The 22,441-nt window shown below is 48.4% G+C and overlaps 1 protein-coding gene across 1 annotated transcript in view; it reads right to left on the bottom strand.

Annotated features, from left to right (window-relative positions):
• The window catches only part of POLR1A (RNA polymerase I subunit A), a 78,704-nt gene that overhangs the window by 50,401 nt on the left and 5,862 nt on the right, over positions 1-22,441 (bottom strand). Inside the window, exons 2-12 of the mRNA XM_062209778.1 lie at positions 21,609-21,813; positions 20,628-20,777; positions 16,989-17,096; positions 15,977-16,062; positions 15,747-15,850; positions 9,806-9,892; positions 7,708-7,813; positions 7,308-7,470; positions 4,960-5,130; positions 4,707-4,829; positions 1,996-2,226 (exon numbers count right to left, since the gene is read on the bottom strand). Of these exons, the coding sequence (XP_062065762.1) occupies positions 1,996-2,226; positions 4,707-4,829; positions 4,960-5,130; positions 7,308-7,470; positions 7,708-7,813; positions 9,806-9,892; positions 15,747-15,850; positions 15,977-16,062; positions 16,989-17,096; positions 20,628-20,777; positions 21,609-21,813 (1,534 nt within the window). The remainder of the gene's footprint in view (positions 1-1,995; positions 2,227-4,706; positions 4,830-4,959; positions 5,131-7,307; positions 7,471-7,707; positions 7,814-9,805; positions 9,893-15,746; positions 15,851-15,976; positions 16,063-16,988; positions 17,097-20,627; positions 20,778-21,608; positions 21,814-22,441) is intronic.

Consider the following 22,441-nt stretch of genomic DNA (forward strand, 5'->3'; position numbering starts at 1 on the left):
TTCTGTTCTCAGCTCCCTCCCTATTCTACAGCCCCACGCCCAACCTATTGCCAGTACAGGACCCCTGGCTCTCTCCCCAGCACCTGCCTGCAGCCCTCTAGGATGCTCCATTACCTGACTCACAATCGCCTCGTGATGACTCTGAACTCTGCCCACTCGCCCTGCGTGCTTCCTTCAACCTTGTTTCTTCTGAGCGTCTCGTGTGCACAAAGTTGCTGGCCCCCATCGCTGGCCCCTATGTTGCCCGCCATACCAGTCAGGACTGGGGGATCCATCTACACACTCATTCACCGCTGGTACCCTTGCCATACTGTACATGGGGAGCAAGGGCCACGGCCACAGTGACTGGCAGGGCAATAGCACACAGGGGTCCTCAGTCCTACCTGAGCTCTTAGCTTGTAGTTCTTCTCTGAGATTTTCTTGCTGTAGGACTGTTTCCCGTGCTTGACCTGGGTAAACTACAAGACTGTTTCCTTTTTAACCCGCTTTCACCCAAAGGTGCATGAACTAGACCTTGCATACTCTTACAATCCTCACACAACTAATACCAGGTACTGAAGAAAGGCAGAAATAAGCCCCCGAATCTCAATACAAATCATACTTAATGCTCTGGGGAAGAACAAGAGGTGAGTGTATCTGTGTCTGCACGTGCTGCCCTGCCCCAAAGCCAATCCCAGTGGCATGCTAAAGAGAACCAACAGCCACAGTGACGAGGCCAAGAGTGCGTCCTCTTCCGCTGCTCCTCCAAGGCTGATGGAAACTTCGTAGCGCTTCGGCTCATTACTCAAGAGGAGCCTTTGACCCCTGGGTAGAGACTGGCCAGATGGCAGAGAGGGCTCCCAGCTGCACAGATGGTTTGGGAAATGCAGTAACCTCTTGCCTCTGGTAAGTCACATGTTCAACCCAAACTGAAACTACTATCTGTGCTGCTGTTGCCTGGGAGGGGGCCATGTGCTACTCTCCTCCCAGCCAGAATGGACAAGGACACAGATGCTGTCACCCACCCAACTGATGCCTCAGCAACCATGCTGATTGATTATTTGCTTTCCAATGAAACTCAGATAAGAGCCTCACAACACAGCACAACAGGCGGGAGCAGCAATGGTGCACTAAGGACGCGTTAGTCAACACTAGTCCGTTACGGCTACTCCCAGCCCAGAGCACTTCCTTCCTACACAGCAGTTCCCAAACTTTAGCACGAAGAACCCCTAGCCCCAATCCCAGAGGTTTCAATTCTAATTCAGAGGGTAGGTTTTCATTTCCTTTTTTTTTTTTTTTTAAAAAAAGATTGATTTACTTATTTGAGAGGCAGAGTTACAGACAGAGAGAGGGAGAGACAGAGAGAGAGGTCCTCCATCTGCTGGTTTACTCCCCAAATGGCTGCAAAGGCCAGAGCTGGGCAGATCTGAAGCCAGGAGCTTCTGCTGGGTCTCCCATATGGGTGCAGGGGCCCAAGCACTTGGGCCATCCTCCACTGCTTTCCCAGGCCATAAACAGAGTGCTGGATTGGAAAAGCAGCAGCTGGGACTTGAACCGGTGTCCATATGGGATGCCGGTGCCACAGGCAGAAACGCAACCTACCATACCTCAACGCTGCCCTGGTTTGTGTTTCCCACACCTCTGGACACGCTGCTGCTTCCACCAGGGGACTGCCTTTGAGCAGCCCTGTTCCGGAAACTACCCTGCCCCAGAAACACAAATGAGTTCTGAAAGTACACTTCCCAACACCAGCTGTGTGCCCAGCACTGCGCTGCATGGTGTGAGATGGCCAGAGAAGGCTGGAAGTCAGGGTACATACGCCCCAGTGCACAGACTCTGGCTAGGGAGACAAGGTGAGCGTCACCAACCACCTGAAGACCACCCCTGGCTTCTTAAAGGTGTAGGAATACTTACACAGCCTTCCTGGATCAGCACCCATTGGAGTCATAGCTCTAGTCAGCATTACAGGGGAGTCAGCCACCTCTGGGCTCTTGACCTAATCTGCCCACTACTCACGATTTTTGTCCCCTGGGGCTTGGGTGCCCCTGTAGCTGGTGTCAGGAGCTGCTTGGCCACGGCCTCCCGCTGGGTCACGTCCGTCGCACTTAGAGCTGTGCGACTGCCATCCTCGTTGATGACCATGGAGGCCCCTGGGTGCACGTTGGGGCCATTGATGACTGCTTGCCTCAATTCCTGCACGTTCCAGGGAGTCACCGGCTGAGGGTAAGTCAGTTTTGTGGCAAACACCTAGAGACAGGGAGTACACGTAGAAATTCAGAGTGGGCAGAAGAAGGTCACACGGCGTCAGGATCTGACGCAGGTTGTGTGGCTTCCCCCCCAGCAATGTGCAGAAGCTTCTGGGCCAAAAAAGCCCTCCAGTGAGTGAAGCACATCCCGCTGGCCTCCTCCACGGAGCCGTCTTGCCAGACTCTCCCTCAGGGACTGGAGATTAGGCCTCCTTGTCCAGCAGTCAGTCTGAAGAGAGTAATTGAAGCCTCACAGTTGATGCATTAGAATTTTTTTAACCACTCTAAAACTTCATTCTGCATCTGCCAATGAATTCAGAGTCTCCAAGGAAAGGAGCATAGCACAGGACACAAACTTGAGAAAAGTGGCGAATCCCACCGGGCCCTCCTTCATCACCAACTGATCACACAACTTCCCAGAGCCAGACATGGCGTCAGAAGGTCTTAACTCAGGGCTGGAAACCCCTACTAGCAACGTGGCACTTCTGATAGATGAGAAAATGCAGTGTGCTCCATTTGGTACTAGGTCTGCAACATGCTCCAATAAAAACAAGCCCACCTCCCCCGCCCCCCCCCAAAAAAAAAGAAAGAAAAACAGCTTCCTTCCCAAAGAAAAATGAGTTTCCTGATTGAGTTTCTGAACTGCTAAATATTATAAACTCCTCTGATGTTTCAAAATGTATATGAATACATCAAAGAGGCTGAGAAGCCCCAGATAGGGAAACTTGTCTACATTTTTCCAGGCCTCTGCACAGTAGCACTCAGTAAGGTGCTTCCCCTACTCCCCCTCGCCCCTGTGCTCCCTATCCCCTCAGCCTGCTCTACTGTAAAAAAAAAAAAAAAAAATATATATATATATATATATATATATATACATACAGAAAATGGTTGGGGGGGGAAGTGCACACAAGAACGAGCAAGTTTATATCCACTGGTTCATGCCCCAAATGCCTGCAACAGCCAGGCTGGATCAGACCAAAGCCAGGAACCCAGAACTCCACCCAGGTCTCCCACATTGGATAGCAAGGAAGGACGCATCATCCACCATCTCCTAGGACTGCATTAGTAGAGGTGGATCAGAAGTGGAGTGGCCAGGAATTGAACTGGGCACAGGTGTTCTAAGCGTCAGCTTAACCTGCTGCGCCTATACCCACGCCCTCCTGCTCCACCTTTCGCATCTGACACGGTGCTGATGCACTTGTTTCCTCTTCGTCTCTCCTGCTGGAACCTGGGTTTACCTTTATGAGGAACACTTTGGTCTGCTGGGCCCACTGCTGGGTCTCCAGCTCACTGTCCAGGCTTAGCTCACTTCCCCTGTTCCCCACAGTCTCTAGGGGCAGGGCAGGATATGCTACAAGGGGCCGAGAGGCAGTGTGACCTGCTCTGTCCTTCCCACCACGGCCCTGAGACCTGAGGCAGGCTGGAGGTGGGCAGAGGGGTCACTTCAGGGCCCCTCCTCAGGGAACAAGCTACCAGAGCCACAAAGCCAAGCCTAGAATCTATGTTGGTCCAAAAAAGGAGACTAAAGGTCTCTCCCAAGGCTGGGACACTCTAGGTGCTGACACCAAAGCCAACAGAGGTGGCTCTGCCTGCTGCCCAGAAAGGGCAACAAACAGGCCCTGGGCCTCTCCTCGCAGGCCCTGAGACCCAGGAACGTCCCCCTGGGCTTTGCAAAGCCTTTCCTTGCTGCTGGGCCCAGCACTTGGAAGCAGGAGGCAAGGATGGAGCCTTCCCAGATGCTTGTCTTGCCCTCATCTGCCCAAGAGAGATCACAACACTTCTGCTCACGACCAGCACCCCCGAGGGAGAGGCGGCCACGGTGTGCGAGGAAACAAGAACTTTCCACGGAGGGCAGGACACCATCACCACAGTCCTGATCTCATGCCCATTATGAGGGAAGCTGATGAGCGGGTTGCTGCTAATGAGCACCACAGCTTGAACTGGATGGGAACTGAGAAAAGGAAGCTGGCTCCCCAAGGCAACACTGATGGCGAAATGGGCTGAGTTGTTTCCTCCAGAAGGACTGGGGTGATGGGCAACACACGCCTCCTCTTTGGGGGCTCTCTCCCCTTCTTCTCTCATGTGACCAAAGGCTTCTCTCATATAACCCCTGGCAGGACTACTGTTCCCCTTGCCCTCTTCCTCACCTGTCATGTGTTCAATCTGACAAGGCAAGTTCAAAGACTAGGCCAAGGCAGGCAGGAGGCAGCCATGTGGGCAGAGACACGGGAAGCCTTGCCATGAGTTCCCTGGGGCCCCAGAGTGTGGGTCTCCCTTGTGGGGAGATGTCTGAAAGACTGGCACGGAGCGACAGCAAGTCTGTCAAAGCCACATGGGCCACTCAGGAAAAAAGCAGAAGCTATTCCCACCATAGGAACCACAGGCTGCCACAAACCCTGTCCAGGGCCCTCGGTGGCACTCCCTGTCTGCCACCCCCAGTACCAAATGAGCCCTCTTCCCCCCCCTCGCCTTGCCACATACCATGGGAATTCCGATTTCGTTGGTGTTGATGTACATGTCTGGGCAGATGACTGAACGAGCCGCGTAGTCCACTCGCTTTCCCATCATGTGCTTGCGGAACAGGCCTTCCTTCTTCTCCAGAATCTGTACGGAGAAAAAGTCCAGAGAAACATGGAAAAAACAAAAATTAATTATTTACTATGTTGGTTTCGATACTACCAGCTTTGTTGTTCATTCTCCTCAGTTAGCAGTGGGAATCCAACTTACTGCTCACCTGTCTAATGCCGGGGTACTTTTCCATCATTAATTTATCCATCTCACTGTCAAACACGATATTGACGTGGCTCTGAAGGCGAATCCAAATGTTGTAAAGTTTGTCTGTGAGGGACTGGCCCGGAAGTGCGCTTAAAAAGGATCGATCCACAGCAACTGAAGTATCTTTATCCTGAGAAGAAACGACCAAGAAAACAGGCACGAATGACAAAAGCTCCGAAAGATCTGGCTTGGTTTTATTTGTATTTCTGACCCTATCTGTGACAGATGATGAGCTCTGCAGTTTGCCCTCACATATCAGTGGCAGAAGTGCTAATAACTCAATTTTGTTAAGTATGTCTGGTTTATTTTACAAAGATCCATTCATCCATCCATTTATTTATTTGAAAGGCAGAATGAAAGAAAAGAGAGAGACAGAGACAGATAGATCTTCCATCCCGTAGTTCACTCCCTTAATGGTTCAATAGCCCAGACTCAGCCAAGCTGAAACCAAGAGCCAGGAACTCCATCCTGGTCTTCCACATGGGCGCAGGGGTCCAAACACTTCGGTTGTCTTCCCAGATATATTAGCAGGGAGCTGGATTGGAAGTGGAGCAGCAGGGCACTCCGATATGGGTCACCAGTGTCAAGTGGCAGCTTAACCCTCTGTACCACAATGCTGACCCAGTAAGTATCATTAATAACACACAAGCCCATTACATATTTACTAGCCTGTGTCTTTCTGGCAGTAAAATGACCTGAAAACGTAGAAGCTGGCTCCTTTATCAGGCACTTAACAGCTCATCGCTAAGAAGCCCTTCTGACATCAATACCTTTTTTCTAAAGTTCTATTATCCTGCCAGTTAACCAATATTCACAAGAATTTCAGCTTTATTTATGGTTTTTAGAAAACCCAATCCAAAGCACTTATGAAAACCAAGTGGAACAACTGCTTAAAAGAAAAACTGTTTGCCATATGATATGTATGTCCTCAAGATGTGGGTCCCCAACCACGCAATGTCAAGTTACTGGTTGTAAGTCTCCAAGTCTCAATGGAGTACTGAACCCATCCTTAGAAATATCTGTGCCCCTGGCCTCATCTCCTCCTTGTCTTCCACTACTTGCTCAGGTGACAGAAACACAGAGGCCTTAGCTACCTGACAGTACTGCCTACTGACACCGTCTGCCCATCCCATGTCCTTCGGGGTGGGTCAGATGACAAAAGAAATCCAGCAGTGTGGTGGGCTGGCAGGGAGGGTGGGTGAAGACCCAGTAACCGAGACTGTCATGAGAGCCACCAGGGCTGAAGCGCGTTCCAGAGTCACCACTGATGGGCTTCCCTGGCTCAGGGCCACCAGCTCACTGTCATCTCCCGAGCGCCTAACACACTGTCTGGTGAGGAACGCCATGGGAATGGAATGAGGGAGGGAAGAACAGCAGCGTCCCGCTCGTCGGAGAGGAACTGTGACTTAGGATCCAAGAACGTGCTGGTTGTTCCTACTGAGACTCAACCTTTATATTTTGGACAGATGGGCTGCCCTATTTCCAATGACCACCACAATAAAATCATCAGCCCTGGTCACCGGATCTGTCATCCTACGGCCTTGCATCGTCAACGGGACTGGGGCCTGCAGAGGGCAGCTTTCTCTTACACTGAGGTTTTTTTTTTTTTTCCAAAGAACACCTACACAGGCTAATCAGAAAACTTATGCAAAGCCAGAGAAAGCTCCAAGGAGAAAGCCTGGGTAATGCAGAGCAGCCATGTCCAGGAGACAGTGGCGCCACCTTGTGATGGGCATGGCTGACAGCAGGACTGTCTCTGGCTAACAGGAGTCCTTTCCTGATTGTATCCAGAGTACCCTAGAGCTGGGGTGGGGGGGTGGGGGGGGCAGTGACCTCAGCAAGCTTTCTGAGCACTCAATTCATCTTTATATCCAGTAAAGACCTAGTGCAAGGCTTGTCACACCAAAGGAGCTCTGGCAATGTGATCTGAGACTCTCTTACCTTGGAAAATTCCTACTCTACACTCTACAACACTGCCTTCCAGAGCCCAGTGCAGGGAGCTAAATGACCCAGAAGCTGACAAAGGCCTAGAATAGCCTCGATGTGGAGACCAGTCCTAGAAATTAAAGTGACTCAACTAAGGTCTCTCAGTGTTAGTACCAGCCCAGACTTTGCCATGCCCACGCTCATGCCTACACCTCGGACCTTAACCAATTCATCCAAACCCACAACTCCCACTAGGGGTGCTGCCAGCTGCAGAGGACATCCCAGTGACATCAGCTGGCACCCACAACATTTGTATCTACACTGCATGGGGGCCAGACCGAAGCATGTGTGCCTAAACATCAGTACCAAGGCGGTCCTGACCTCTCCTGTGACGGGTAGTGCCACCTCACACGGCAGCTTCTGCTCCTGGGCCATCAGTGCCAGAAGCTTTCGGATCAGAACTATGTCCTTCATGACAGCCTGCAGGTTCACTGTCTGGCCATTGGTAAACATCTGGTCCCCCAGGCGATTGACAGGGCGATACCTGCAGGGGACAGACAGAATCGACAAATGTTTAGCTTGAGGCGAGGGTCTACCTGTAGGCAACAGACAACACCACAAGCAGACAGACAATATTCCTTTAGCATTCACAACAACCAGACAGGAGAATACTTCCTCCTCCTGCAACTGGAAGGAAATGCTGATCTATTTCTCAGGGCCCTTGGCCCTCCCAGCTCCTCCCATGGGTTGTCACTGTAGACAGTTGATGAGAGGGCATTACCTCGAGGGTGGTACAACCATGAAATCCAGGAAGAACACAGCGGGGTTGAATCCGGACTCCACGCCAACATCATCCAGTCCAGAGAAGAGGTAATTCAGAAAGAATCCTGTGTTTGAAATAGGCCAAAGAGATCATTTAAATCTCTCCAAAAAAGCACAACAGGACAACCCCAAAAATAGTCCCCAGTGAAGAAAAAAAACAGAGGGTAATATGTAGAATAAGATCACATTCTTCTCATAAAAACAAATAAAAAACAGCCTCTGTGTGTATGGCAGCTTGTACGCCAATGAGCTAACAGTGTAAAGACAGTACTACAGGGGCAACACTGCGTAACTCAAGGATTGAATTGAGCAGGAATAGAAAAAAAAAAAAAACACCTTCCTCTATTATCTTCCTGGATTACTAAACTTAAGATACACAATTAATCAGATACTTACTACTCTGGTGTTTATAAAAAACTGACTTGGGTACAAGCATTTAGCCTATTAGCTGAGACGCCAGTTGGGACACACGCTTCCCATACTGGAGTCCTAGGTTTGAGTCCTACCCTCTGCTCCTGATTCCAGCTCCCTACTAGTGTATACCCTGGGTCCCTGCTACCTATGTGGGAAAACTTGGATTGGGTTTCTGGCTCTCGGTTTTGGCCTGGCCAAGTTCAGGTGGTTATGGGTACTTGGGCAGTGAATCAACAGATGGGAGCTTCTGCTTTCTCTCTCTGCCTCTCAAATTAAAAACACATAAATTTGCGGCGCCGGCACACCGGGTTCTAGTCCCGGTCGGGGCACCGATCCTGTCCCGGTTGCCCCTCTTCCAGGCCAGCTCTCTGCTGTGGCTAGGGAGTGCAGTGGAGGATGGCCCAAGTCCTTGGGTCCTGCACCCCATGGGAGACCAGGAGAAGCACCTGGCTCCTGCCATCGGAACAGCGCAGTGCGCCGGCCGCAGCGCGCTACCGCGGCGGCCATTGGAGGGTGAACCAACGGCAAAAGGAAGACCTTTCTCTCTGTCTCTCTCTCTCACTGTCCACTCTGCCTGTCAAAAAAAAAAAATTATTTAAAAAAAAAAGAAAAATATCAAAATAAAAAACATTAGCTTTCTTAAAACACGAGGATGGATGTTGTGGCCCTTGGGATGCCTGCAGCCCATATTGGAGTGCCGGTTCAAGTCCCAGCTCCTTTGTTTCCAATCTGGCTTCCTACTAATGCCTCCTGGGAGGAAGCAGACAATGGTGCAAATGCTTTGGTCCCTGCCACTCATGTGAGAGACCTGGATGGAGTTCTGGGCTCCTAGCTTTGGTCTGGCCCAATCCTGGCTGTGGTAGGCATTTGGGGAGTAAACCAGGGGATGGAAGATATTCTCTCTGCCTTTCAAGCCAATGAAAATTTTTTAAAAATCAAAACAAAACACATCCTCCACACGGGTGCTGCCAAAAAGGGATCTTTTATCGGTCAAGGCTGTATCTCAAGTTTCTGGTGACCTAAAAAAAATGCTAAGAGAAACTGAATAAAAAGTACTAGAGCCCGCCACAGAAAGTATCATAGTAACTCCAGTGCTTTTTTTGATATTACACAGGGGTTACAGTCAGTGTTCTAGAACACACAGAGGATGGACAAGAAGGCTTGGATCCACTGCCAAAAGCTCTGTCATTCATTCAAAAGGGAATAGACAATTTCCCTTTTTTTTTTTTTGGTAGGGAATTGAAATGTGAAGAAATTCACATTTTTTTAAAAAAGCTCATTTTTTATTTATAGAAGGAACTCCCACAGAAACTGTTAAAGGGGCCTTTTATTTACGGGCATTTGAAATACTGTGAGTTCCAGGGACCCTTCAGGAAATACAATCTTTTTAAGCTGGGCCCTCCTGCAGCTTTTATTTAAGGTCAGGCTCATTTATAGTAATCAAGTTCTTGATGCTAGGTATCACCTCCTCGACTCCACGAGACCTCAATGAAGCCTGCCCCAAACCTATGGATCAATTTCAGGAGACAGCTACAATAATCACAACTTTATAAAAAAAAAAAAAAATACAACACGAGGGTTAGCGAGTCCAGGAAATGAGAGCCTAGAGAAGAAAAGGGCTATTCCTTTAGCTTGTACAGTACCTTCATTCTTCCAAATGGCAAAAAGATGTTCTCGTGCACTGTTTGGTGTTAGGTACCCTCGCTTTCCCATCTGTGATTCCTCAATTCCTGGAGGCAAGGAGGGGAATCAAAGCCACATAAATCAATAACAGTTACTCTGACCATAATGAGATTTATCAATTCTCTGTCCCCACCCTGTAAAGCCTGCAACTGACTGCAAAAATCAATCTTTAGACCGTTTATTTTCAGCTCTGGCTTTTCTCCCCTTGATATAATTTCTAAAGTAATGAAAACAATATACAGCAAAAGAGAAATGTTAGTCACTATTCCATTATATTAACATAGCGATGATCACTTTTATATATTCTTTTCCAGTCAGTTCCTTTATAGAAATATTTTACGTAATTGTAATCTTCAGTGTGCCCTTACTTTATACATTATTTCACTCACTTAGTATCCACTAGTGAGCATTTCTACATGTTCCTACATAGCTTTTGCCTAACCAACCACCACTTATTATTTAAGATGTTCATTTTTCTACATGAAAGGCAGAGGGAAAGAGGAGACAAGACACACACAGAGAGAGAGAGAGAGAGATCGAGAGAGAGAGATCTTCTATGTGCTGGTTCACTCCCCAAATGACCACAAGAGCCCGGGCCTGGCCAGGCCAAAGTCTGGACCCAGAACTTCATCGGGGTCTCCCAGAAGTGTGGTAGGGACCCAAACACTGAGCATCATTTGCTGTCTCCTGGTATGTACTTGCAGGAAGCTGGATCAAAAGTAGAGCAGCCAATACTGAAACCAGTACTCTGATTTGGGATGTGGGCATCTCAAGTGGTGGCTTAACCTGCCGTGCCACAGTACGCACCCCTGCCTGACCACTTCTGATGGCTGCACAATGCTCCACTGAAGATGCTTGCTAAGTTGCTTAGCTACACTGGCACAGTTAGACGTTTGGATAGATTTCAATTTTTTTATATTATAAGCAACACTATGATGAATACCTTCATGCACAGGGCTTTTACCAGAAAAGTTTTGAGGGGCAGACTTCAGGGAAAATCAATGCAGACACTGCTATGGGTAAATATATATTGATTTCTTTGTATGAATATCATACCAGTATGCGAGAAGATTGGGTGTGGCTACTCAGACTAAACAAGGTAATTCTGGGAGACTTTCTATCAGTTATGCCCAGATTAAGTCTGGAAATCAGACTTGCGAATACCATTCAGGAGATCAGGCCCCAGGCCCTCAGATGAATAGTACAGAGAAGTAATGGATCTTCTAGGTGCAAAACTCAACCTGCTTTGGGATGCATTTACTGACACTAGGCATCCCTCAATTCCCCACTTTGATCTACTTCTCAGGGTGGGAACTGTGCCTCATCCGTGTCCCTAATACCTGACATTGTGTATAGCACAAAACAAATGCTAGTCACTGGTTCGGCATAGATGTCCAAAATATCCTAAATCTACATAAAAATCCCACTGTTTTTGCCTTTTTCACACTTGTAATATCTAGTTTCACTCCACCTCCAGTTCTCCATTTAGTTTCTTTACAATCTGCAGAAAGTTTTTCCACAAATCTAATTAAGATCACAATTAATAGATGCATCATCATTTATTTAACTGGTCTCTATTGGTAGGCACTTCAAGCACGCTCAATTCTAAACCATTTAAACAATGCTGTGGATATTCTAATTCATTAGGATAAAGTCGTATGAGCAGAATTATTGGGTCAAGGAGTCTACACATTTCAAGTTTTGGTACTCTCATGAAAGCAAAGCAATTCAGTGAGTGAACGCAACTGAAGGAAGCACTGACCTTGAGGAAAACCACAGCATTAGAAAGCTATGTCTATTTATTGGGGGAAAACAGGCTCTAATAACCTAAAGAACAGTTGTGTGGGCATGCCTGGACATGAGTAGCTGAACTTTCTCTCCTCCTTCACAGGTGCTGAAGGGCTGATGAAGCTCTAACTGAAGCTCCCCACATCCTGTCCCACGACAGCAGTTCAGTCGCCATGAGGGGGCCTGGGGATGTTCAGTCATGCGATTTTTAGGGTCAGAACGACCTACAGGAAGCTACTTCCTCACATAGGCTGTGCCTGCTCCTAACAAGGCATTTCTGCAGCCTGCAACAACAAAGCACCTAGCTGGACTTTCAGAGCACCTTGATTGTGTGTTTAAGAGGTGCCGTATAAGCAAATGGCCTACATAAAAGATCTCTGTGAGTGAGATCCTGGAGGAAAGAAGGGGCCATCAAAGAAGGAGGTATCTTTCTCTGAAGGGAGGAGAGAACTTCCACTTTGAATATGGGCTGGTCTAAATAATGTTGGAGTTTGTGGACACAAGAGGCTTCCATAGCCTTGGCAGCTCATGACAAGAGGCTCGGGTGATCACTGATGTCATAAAAGAGTGTCAATAGTTAAATCAACAACAAGAGTCACTGTGCACTTGCTCCCCATGTGGGACCTCTGTCCTCAATGAGTTATACTATGAGAATTAATGGTAAAACCAGTCTTCAAATGGTACTTTATACTTTGTGTGTCTGTGTGGGTGCAAGCTGCTGAAATTTTTACTTAGTATAAAGTTGATCTTCTGTACATAAAGATAATTAAAGATGAATCTTAATGAAGAATGGGATGGGAGAGGGAGTAGAAGGTGGGAGTAGTTTTGGGGTGGGAAGGTGGGTTTGGAGCAGGGGAAAGAACCACTATAATCCAAAAGCTGTACTTTTATTAAGTAAAAGCTTTCTATAAAAAAAGAAAAAAAAAGAGGTGCCGTATAAAAAGCGGGTCAGAGGTCAGCATGGTGGCCCATTGGGTTAAGCTGCTACTTGGATTCCAGCATCCAATCCCATACTGGAGTGCCCGTTCGCATTCCAGATGCTCTGCTTCTGATTCCGCTTCCCAATAATGTGCCTGGTAAGGCAGAGAAAGATAGTCCAAGTGCTTAGGCCCTTGTTACCTGTGAAACCCCTGGTTTGGCCTGGCACATACCTGATTACTGTGGCCATTTTGCACGTGAACCAACAGATGGAAGGTATCTCTCTGTCTCTCCCTCTTTTTGATGCTGTGCCATTCAAATAAATAAATAAATCTTTTACAAAAAAGGGTCAGTCGTCAGAAAATCTGGAAAAGATTGTGTCACGGCACATGGAAGTGTTTTGGCTGCAAGAATTCTCACTTTAAATGCTATTGTGCCTCATGGGGCCTCAGAACTCGCCAACACACACACAGCAGGCTATATAAGCACTCCTCATGGGATCACCAGTACACAGGGACCGCCGAGGCCTCACTTCTTGGTTCCCTCTTAGTAGCAGGCTCACGGTCAGAATGCCCACTGCCCCGCCTCACCTGTTCCCTGGCGTTACTGACATGTGTCACCTGAAGCCTGGCTGTTCATGTAGCTGGTCTCCACCTTGGCACTGTGCTCAACCACAAGCATGGCCCTTGGCATGATGCTGAGTGCCAAGTACATGTTAAATACTAGAACCCCAGGTCTGGAGTCATCAAAAATCACTGCCCACATATTTCTAATGCACAGACTTTGTCTGCATCATCTTCTCGGGCTGCAGTGCGAGGTTATTTCAGAAGAGTGGGTTTGGCAAAGGCACTGAAAGGCTACTTAACTGCTGGATGTCTGCCCCAAACCAACAGCTCTTTTCTAGAATTCAGACCATCTTTTTTTTTTTTTTTTTTTTCTTTCAATCTGTAAACATTTTCTAAGGCATCCCAAGTGGTGTTAAAATTGTATAAAGGGCTATTAGAAAGTTCACTCTGTGGTGTTAACTAGTAATCATTAAACAAAAGTAAGCAGGCTTTCTGAATGCACTGTGGTACCCTGGATGGGATCCTGGAACATAAAAAGGATGTTTCTGGAAAAACTGATGAAATTCAGATAACGTCTACAATTTCATTAATGGTACTGAACCAATTTCAAATCCTTAGTGTTGATAAGCGTGTCACGGTAATCTAGGATGTTACATTATGGCAAACTGAGTAAAAGGGTACATGGGAACTATGCTGGCTATTCTTTAAGTTTGAAATTATTCTAAAATTAAAGGTTTATTAAAAAAATAAGAAACAGGTTCACTATTGACTCCAGACCTTGCCAAAGTCTTCAATGTAAAAGACACATCATACCTCTCCAGGAGAGGGACTCATTTCTCAACCTATTCCATACTCTCAAGCCCTGGAAAAAATGTTTGGTAACATCATCTGCTATGGGCTTCAACCCAGAAGATCCCCTCAGCTCTGGGCAACAGGTTTTGTTACTGTCTCTTTATGTAGTTGGAAACTAAGAAGTAGCTTTCTCTGAGCTAGTGAGAGTACACAGCAGAAACAAGTGTCAATATCAAGTTGCACCTTTTATCCCCTGGCATGTTGGTAATACAACAAATAATATATAAAGCTCTATGTTCTATAGTTAACACCTGTAAAACACCTAATACAGTGACAGTGTTGTGGGGTAGCTGTTTAAGCCACTGCTTGCAATGTTGGCATTCTTTAATGGAGTATCAGTTTGAGTCTTGGGCACTCTACTTCTGACCCAGCTTCTTGCCAATGTGCCTAGCCCCTGCCACCCACGTGGGACACCAGGAGAGAGTTCCTGATTCCTGACTTCAGCCTGGCCCAGTCCTAGCTGTTGCAGCATTTGGAGAGTGAACCAGTAGATGGAAGATTTCTCTCTCACTCTGCCTTTCAAACAAACAAACAAACAAAACACATAGCAGGTACCTGTCTCGGGATATCACATGGAATCCCTTAATCTTCCTCACTTCACAATAAAAAAAAAAATATTTAACTAATAAGCTTATAACTATAGGGTGGGCATTGTAGTGCTATGGGATAAGCCACTGCCTGCAAGGCCCACTTGAGCATCAGTTCAAGTCCTGGCTGCTCCGCTTCTGATCCGGCTCCCTGTTAAAGTGCCTGGGAAGGGAGTGCAAGATGGCCCAAGTGTTTAGGCCTCTGCCACCCATGTGGGAAACCCAGAGGAGTTCCAGACTCCTGGCTTTGGCTTTGTGGCCATTTGGGGAGTGAACTGGCAGATGGAAGGACCTCTTTCTCTCTAACCCTGCCTTTTAAATAAATATTTTTTTAAGTGGGCTAAACCCAAAAATAATAAAGTAGGAGTTCTCAGTCTGTCAAAATTCTCCCTAGTGTTCCCTGGGGGGGGGTGTGTTGAGCAGAGCTGAGAAGACTCCGCCCACAGAAACCTGCCTGGAGAGCCAGGAGGAGCAGCCTGAAGGAGACAATAACATTCTGTGGAATTCTTGTGGGTTTTCTTAAAAATTATTCACCTACATTTTATCCCAAGTACATTCATACTTGCTTTACGATAAAATGTTTCTAAATATTTGCCAGAAAAATTTCTTCATCTCTCCCTCAGGAGTCTTGCAGGGGGCAGCTGCTTAACCTCGCAGTTAAGGTACCTGCACCTCACATCACAGGACTTGGGTTCAATTCCTGGCTCCAGCTCCTGACTGCACCTTCTGTCAGTGCAGCCCCTGGAAGGGAGTGGTGATGGCTCAGCTAATTGGGTTCCTGTCACCATGTGAGAAATCCAGACTGAGCTCCTGGTCCCTGGCTTTGGCCCCAGCCTAGCCCGGCCACTGTGGGCATTTGGGGAGTGAACCAGCAGACTGGAGTGCACTTTCTTTCTCTGCCTTTCAAATTAGAAAAACGAAAAAAACACCAAAAAACTTTGAGTGAAAACATTGGAGCCCAAGAGGCAACCACAGATTCTGCCTCACAATGTAGCTCCGCTCACCAGCTCCCCTGGCTGCAGGCCTGGGCTGGGCACTCACTTACATCCCTAAGTGGCCTGGATGCCATCCCTCCTCTGATGACCACAAATACGCAGTTAAGAAACACGTGGCAATGAGAACAAGGGGTTGCCCAGGTCTGGGACACATCTGATAGCTGAGAAGCACCTGCTAAGAGCCAGCCTGCTTACCCAGCGACTCCGTGTCCTGCTGCCCAGCTTTCTTGTGCACAATGGCAGGATACGTGATCGTCAACTTGCTGTTGTGCTCCTTTCGGACAACTGACCGCCCAGTCCTGCACATGGAGAAGGTTGTGACTGAGCAAAGACACCCCGATGAGACGTTCGGTGACAGCTGTGGGTGACTGGCCAGAGCCTGCTCGCCTGGAGAATGGGGAAAGGCAGGTGTGCCTAATACTCACTTGCAATGGGGACATCGCTTGGCGGTCATATGTGTCTTCCAGAAGTAAGCAATGAGTTTGCTCCGGCTCTCACACACATTTTTCACCTGTTAAAAACAGTCAGAGAACTTTGCAGTGCGATTTTGAAGAGAATATATAGGTATTCCAATTTTGTGCTTCTCCGCTTCTATTTTCTAGCCAGAGTTTGAAACTGCTGCTGCTGCTTAAAGTTTTCCACAGAATGCAAATACAACCATGCTCTGCCGATTACTAAGGGACCTCTTTACCGGTTCCTCCGTTCACGATGCAGGAACAAGTGCAGCCAACACCTCAGAAAGCGGTTACCAGGACAAACGCTCAGGAGCACAGTGCACTAGGAGCCCAATGAATGCTGGTTCCTTTACTTTTTATAAAACAATCTCTCTGATGCAGGAGGGGCACCAGCCCTGCTGCCTCCCTCAGACAGACCTCAGGGTTCTGAGGAGGGTGCATCCAACAAGGCACCAGGAGTGGTTCTGAGCCTGGCTGCAGACAGACCCCAACTGGGAGCTTCGGGCCCTGCCCCAGACTATTAAATAAGTTGTCTCTGGTGTGAAACCCGAGCAAGGGCTCCACTGGCTCCAGGATTCGTGCTGTAAGTTGGTTATCAACTTCACTCATTCACTGCACAAAGCAATCCTTACACAGGAGCTATGCACTAGGGCTGAGGGGGGTACAAGAAAGTGCTGGAGAAAGAACAGGAGGACAAACAGGCCAGCGTGCCAGCGTGGACGCTGGCTGTATGCTACACTTAAACATACAGATGTCACCTAAACTCTCAGCAGTTCTCCAGACACACAGGTACTAAAGATGAGGAAACAGACACCACAGAGACAAGTGTTTAATTTGCCCACCACAGGTCTCTGAAGCAGAGCTGAGACTCAGATCCTGGTCTACCCTGGGAGGCCAAAAGCACATGTAAATGACAGTGTCGAGGGAAAAGTGATAATTATGACAAAAATATTAAGGGAAAAGAGAGACAGCGATAACTTACATGTGCACCCTGGGACCCCAGCAGGTTGTTCTGTACTATTTCAGCTGTGTACTTTTCTAACTCTTCCTGAATTTCGAAGGCAGAAGGATCAGCATTTTCTTCCAGAAACTGGAAAACAAAGAGGAAAATCATATTACTGCAAAGAAGTTAGTATTTGTCTGATGTGCAGCATCCCTCGAGCCAGTCCTTCCAGAAGGTCACTTTGAGGGGAGAAAAAAAGACACCACGGCTGCTGAGCCGCATTTTCAAAACAGTGAGGCAAGATTACTGTTGGAAAATCCAGCAGAACATCCTGCTTTCAATAAAGGTAGCTTAGATTAGTCGGACAAAATCTAAGATTGCAAAGAACCAAGAAATGGTAAAACATTTATCAAAACCTTAAAGCTCTGGAGAGCTGACAGGTCAGCAAGGAATAACTACGCCAAACAGGAAGGACAGCAGGGATTCAGCAGGGTCAGGGAGTGCACAGGGGACATGTGTGCATGGAGAATGTTCAGTACACGTATGTGCCCCTGAGGAAGACACCGACGGATGGCCAGGAGGCTCCCTGGAGCTCTGGGACATGCCAGCCCTGGCCTGCGTGCATTTTCCAACTCAGCAAGTTAGCATTTTTCATTTTGAAGGCCTCAGATGGTATGGGAGCCTAATAGGACACTACCACTCCATACTCCCCATCCCCCCAGCGTAATCTAGGAACCCACCCTCAGGAACCATCAGCCCCCGTACAATCACATGGGCAGTCCAAGGAACCCGGACTGTGACCATCCTGAATGGGGGGCTCTGAAGCCCACGGCTGAGGCAGTTAGAATCCTCTTCAGAAGAAGGCAGCATTGTCCTGTGCCTCAAATTATTCCCAGAAGGAGGTTTTTAAGCAAAATAACAAACTGTACACAAGAACCAAGGAGAGGGCCGGCGCCGTGGCTTAACAGGCTAATCCTCCACCTTGTGGCGCTGGCACACCGGGTTCTAGTCCCGGTTGGGGCACCGGATTCTATCCCGGTTGCCCCTCTTCCAGGCCAGCTCTCTGCTATGGCCCAGGAAGGCAGTAGAGGATGGCCCAAGTGCTTGGGCCCTGCACCTGCATGGGAGACCAGGAGAAACACCTGGCTCCTGGCTTTGGATCAGCGCGATGCGCCAGCCGCAGCGGCCGTTGGAGGGTGAACCAACGGCAAAAAGGAAGACCTTTGTCTCTCTCTCTCACTGTCTAACTCTGCCTGTCAAAAAAAAAAAAAAAAAAAAAAAAAAAAAAAAAAAAGAACCAAGGAGAGGAGAACGATTCCAGAACATGGGCAGTATCTTGATATTTGAGGGCTTTAAAAAAAAATTTTTTTTAAAAAGAATCATTTTTATTTTGAAAGAGTTACAGGGAGAAAGGGAGAGGGAGGAGTTTTCCATCTGCTGGTTCACTCCCCTGGAAGCCGCAAAGCCAGTGCTGGCCTAGGCCTAAGCCAGGAGCTTCATCCAGATCTTTCACATGGGTGGCAGGTGCCCAAGCACTTGGGCCAACTTCTGCCACTTTTCTCAGGCCATTGGCAGGAAACTGGATTGGAAATGGAACAGCCATGACTTGAACCAGCGCCGGCGTGGGATGCTGGCATCGCAGGTGGCAGCCTTACCTGCTATGCCACAATACCAGCCAATACACATAGAAGCTTTAAATTCCATTTCAACATTAGGAGACTAATTCTGGGGTTCTCTCTTTTATATATCGTAATTCCTTTTCCTGATAGTGTGAAATCTAGCCCCGATTTTCCTTAACCTATGTTCTTATTCAATCAGTCCCTCTCCCTTATGTGCACTCTGACTGCCATCACCCCTCCTCTGTATGGGCCCCTCTTGCCTGGCCTGGGCTCACACCCCTCACTAGTCCATCTCCTTGCAGATGCCTTCCTGACCCTGTTTGGGCTCATGTCCTCCCGCAGCCCTCACCTCGGGCCTCCTCCCACTGGCAGCCTCTCCCCTGATTGGGACTGTCATTTATCATCTGATTAGCGTCTCCTCCGCTGACTATTTGACCTTTGGCATCTGACATGGGGCTGCTTGAGCTGAGCACCTGTCTGGGAAGCCCCCATCCTGGATGTTTCCCCCACCCTGCTGGGGCGCAGACACCCACACAGGGCCTTGCTGCTCTGTGGACTCCTACTTGTCCTGCCTCCCAGATGTCTTTAGGACTGAAGTAGTCGGGAAGGGGGAAGGGAAGATGAGAAACAAGACAAGCATGCCTCATTCCACGTCAACACAGCAATGCAGATCCTAGTCACCAAAATAATCCAAAGAAGGACCGAAAAGGAACAAAACTGCCCTGAACGGCTGGCCCTCCGCATCCACAGGTCCCACGCCCGTGGACTTAATTCGCAGTGGCTCATGCTCTGTGCTGCTGGATGTAGTTTCTTGATATTCCCTAAACAACACAGCATAACGATTATTTGCGCAGTTTTTGTTGTATTAGGTGTATTAAAGTGATTGAGAGATCATTTAAAGTATTTAGCAGGATGTGCGTAGGCTACATGCATGCCTATTTTTATGTAAGGGACTTCAGCAGCCCTGGATTGTTGTATCCCTGGGGGAACCTTGAACTAACTCCCTCTGGATGCTGAGGGCTGACTGCATTTGCAGGGTGACACGACTGTGCTGACAATCTGCCAGTGTATACAGATAACGTCTTAGAATTAATGAGAGTTTTGCCAGGCTGCTTCACATACAGCCAATAATATTCTGATACATCAACAAATAGGAAATGAAATTTTAAATGAAGTATTTACATTAGCACCAGAAATCTGAAGGAAATTATAAAATTTACAACAGAAATGGTGATCACCACCTTATCCGAAAATAACCCAATTTAGAACTGCCAATAAGGGAACAACTTGTCATCACGAGCCTCCTACAATGCAGCAATATGAAGTATTCAATATCACATAGATTGTATTCTTTTTTTTTTTTTTTTTTGACAGGCAGAGTGGACAGTAGAGGGAGACAGAGAGAAAGGTCTTCCTTTTTGCCATTGGTTCACCCTCCAATGGCCGGCGCACCGCGCTGTTCTGATGGCAGCAGCCAGGTGCTTCTCCTGGTCTCCCATGGGGTGCAGGGCCCAAGCACTTGGGCCATCCTCCACTGCACTCCCTGGCCACAGCAGAGAGCTGGCCTGGAAGAGGGCAACAGGGACAGGATCGGTGCCCCGACCGGGACTAGAACCTGGTGTGCCGGCACCGCAAGGTAGAGGATTAGCCTACTGAGCCGCGGTGCCGGCTATAGATTGTATTCTTGCACAAACATGATTCTCATGAGCAAATAATCAGACAAACTCAAATCCCGGACGACAACTGGTCTTTCATCTTCAAAAAGTCTGTTTCATGGAAAACAAACCAGAGATGCGATAAGGAAAAGCAGTGCGTAAGTCCGGATTAGATGGAGGGGAGAGAAAGCAAGCCCACCGCAGACAAAATTCACTGCTGTTCCCACTGCCTTTCTTCAGTTACTTGACTGCTACACGTTCTCACCCCTAGCCACTGGCCTTTGGTGAGAATGCTTCAAGCATTCTGGGGACCATGAGGGCGGCAGCGAGGGACAACACGCAGGCACCTCCTGTCCCCGCCACTCTGGTTCCCCTCACGTCCACGGCCGCCGTTTCACACCTACCCTGTTCAGAATCCGCTCGAGCTCGAAGACGGCTTGCAGGGCCCCGACCTCCAGAACCCTCAGCTGGCAGAACAAGAGGTGGATCACGGCCCGGGGACAAGTCAGCATGTGGCAGTTTAAACAAGAGCCCCGGAGCAGCAGGTAGAGTTTCTGGAGAGGGAAGAAAAACAAACAGGCTAGGAGAGAGAGACACGGTAATCCTGGGGACCTCCGGCGTACTCCTGTGTGACATCCTCTCCTCCCTCAAGTAGTCCGAGTCACCTAAAACGTTTATAAGGGCCTGTGTGACCCGAAGTTTACATTTTTCCCTGCATTTTCTTTTATGGCTGCATTTTAATCCACAAAATTAGGAATTTAGAGTGGGTGTATGGTCTGAGGTAGGATGTTACTTTTCTTTATTCCAAGTATTTAAATAAGACAATTCTCTTCCCTGAATATATTAACAGACACAAATCATACCACACACCATCATGTGTGTAGCTTTCAGAGCAGGCTCCTGGAGGCTAGGCTGGCTGGTACCGAAAAGGAGGGCCCTGGACGGGGGCTTTATTCTGATCCGACCATGGGGCTTGCTGGGGCTCTGCTTCTGCCACCACGCAGGGGCCTACAGGTCTACTGCAGGGCTCGGGGAGGCCTTGAGAGCCCTGAACTGTCGGCCAGCAGGGAGGCACCGCTAGCTTTAAAGCCCCCACACAGAAGCTTCAGGGGAGGAGTCTGAGCACATGCTTCCTCCCACAAGAACACAATCGAGCTGCAGCTTTTCTCAACTGGGACCAAAGGGCAGCTTTTCTCAAACTGGAACCCAGTAGTTGTGCTACTGGGCAAAGTGAAGTCCTTAGCTTCAGCTCCTCAGGGTTATAAACCACTCTAAAGAACACATGAACCACAAATGCCCGGAGTTCAACCTCTGATGGGGAGAGGGCAGCGCTCCCAAGCCCCACCAGCAGCCCTGGGGCCCACGTGCCCTAGGGAAGTACTTACATCAAAGAGGAGCGGGTTGTACACGGTGAGGGGCAGCTCAATGTGGCCCAGGTGCCCAGAGCAGTTGTTGAAGTCCTGCACGCAGGTGGCACACACTTCTTTGGAATCTGCAGGGCCCAAGGCTAAATCGTACAGGCCATTGGCCGAGGGGTTCCCCAGGCTGTCCACATAGCGAGGATTTGTAATGGATTTCACACTTAATTTCCTGGAGACATAAATGACAAAGGTCAAACTCAAGTTATCGACTTTCCTGACATGTCTTTGTTGGCATTCACAAACCTGTAGTCAAGAGGCTATGCTGTCAGCTCCAGAGGGCAGAACCCCTGACCACCATGCCTACCACTGTACCCCACACTTGAAACACAGCCAGCACATAACAGGTGCTAAATGAATTAGACAGTGCAAAAGGTGTGCAAAATGCATGGTGGGTTGTTTATAAAGAGGAGTAAGCACCCGCTACGTGCTAAAAGCTGTAGGTCAGGGGTAGAGAACGTCTCGCCCATGGGCCATAGAAGGCCCAGAACAGTATTTGGTCTGGCTTTGCCAAGGTAACCACAGGTAGGGCTCAAAATTCAATAGATCAGGGCTGGCACTGTGGTATAGAAGATTAAGCTGCCACCTGCAGTGCCAGCATCCCATATGGGCTACAGTTCGAGTCCAGCTGTTCCACTTTTGATCCAGTTCCAAAGCAACAGAAGATGGCCTAAGTACTTGGGCCCCTGCACCGGTGTGAGAAACCCAGAAGAAGATCCTGGCTCCTGGCTTTGGATTGGCCCAGCTTTGGCCATTGCAGACATTTGGGGAGTGAGCCAGTGGATAGAAGATCTCTCTCT

Source organism: Lepus europaeus, chromosome 13, assembly GCF_033115175.1.
Source record: "Lepus europaeus isolate LE1 chromosome 13, mLepTim1.pri, whole genome shotgun sequence".
NCBI lineage: Eukaryota > Metazoa > Chordata > Mammalia > Lagomorpha > Leporidae > Lepus > Lepus europaeus.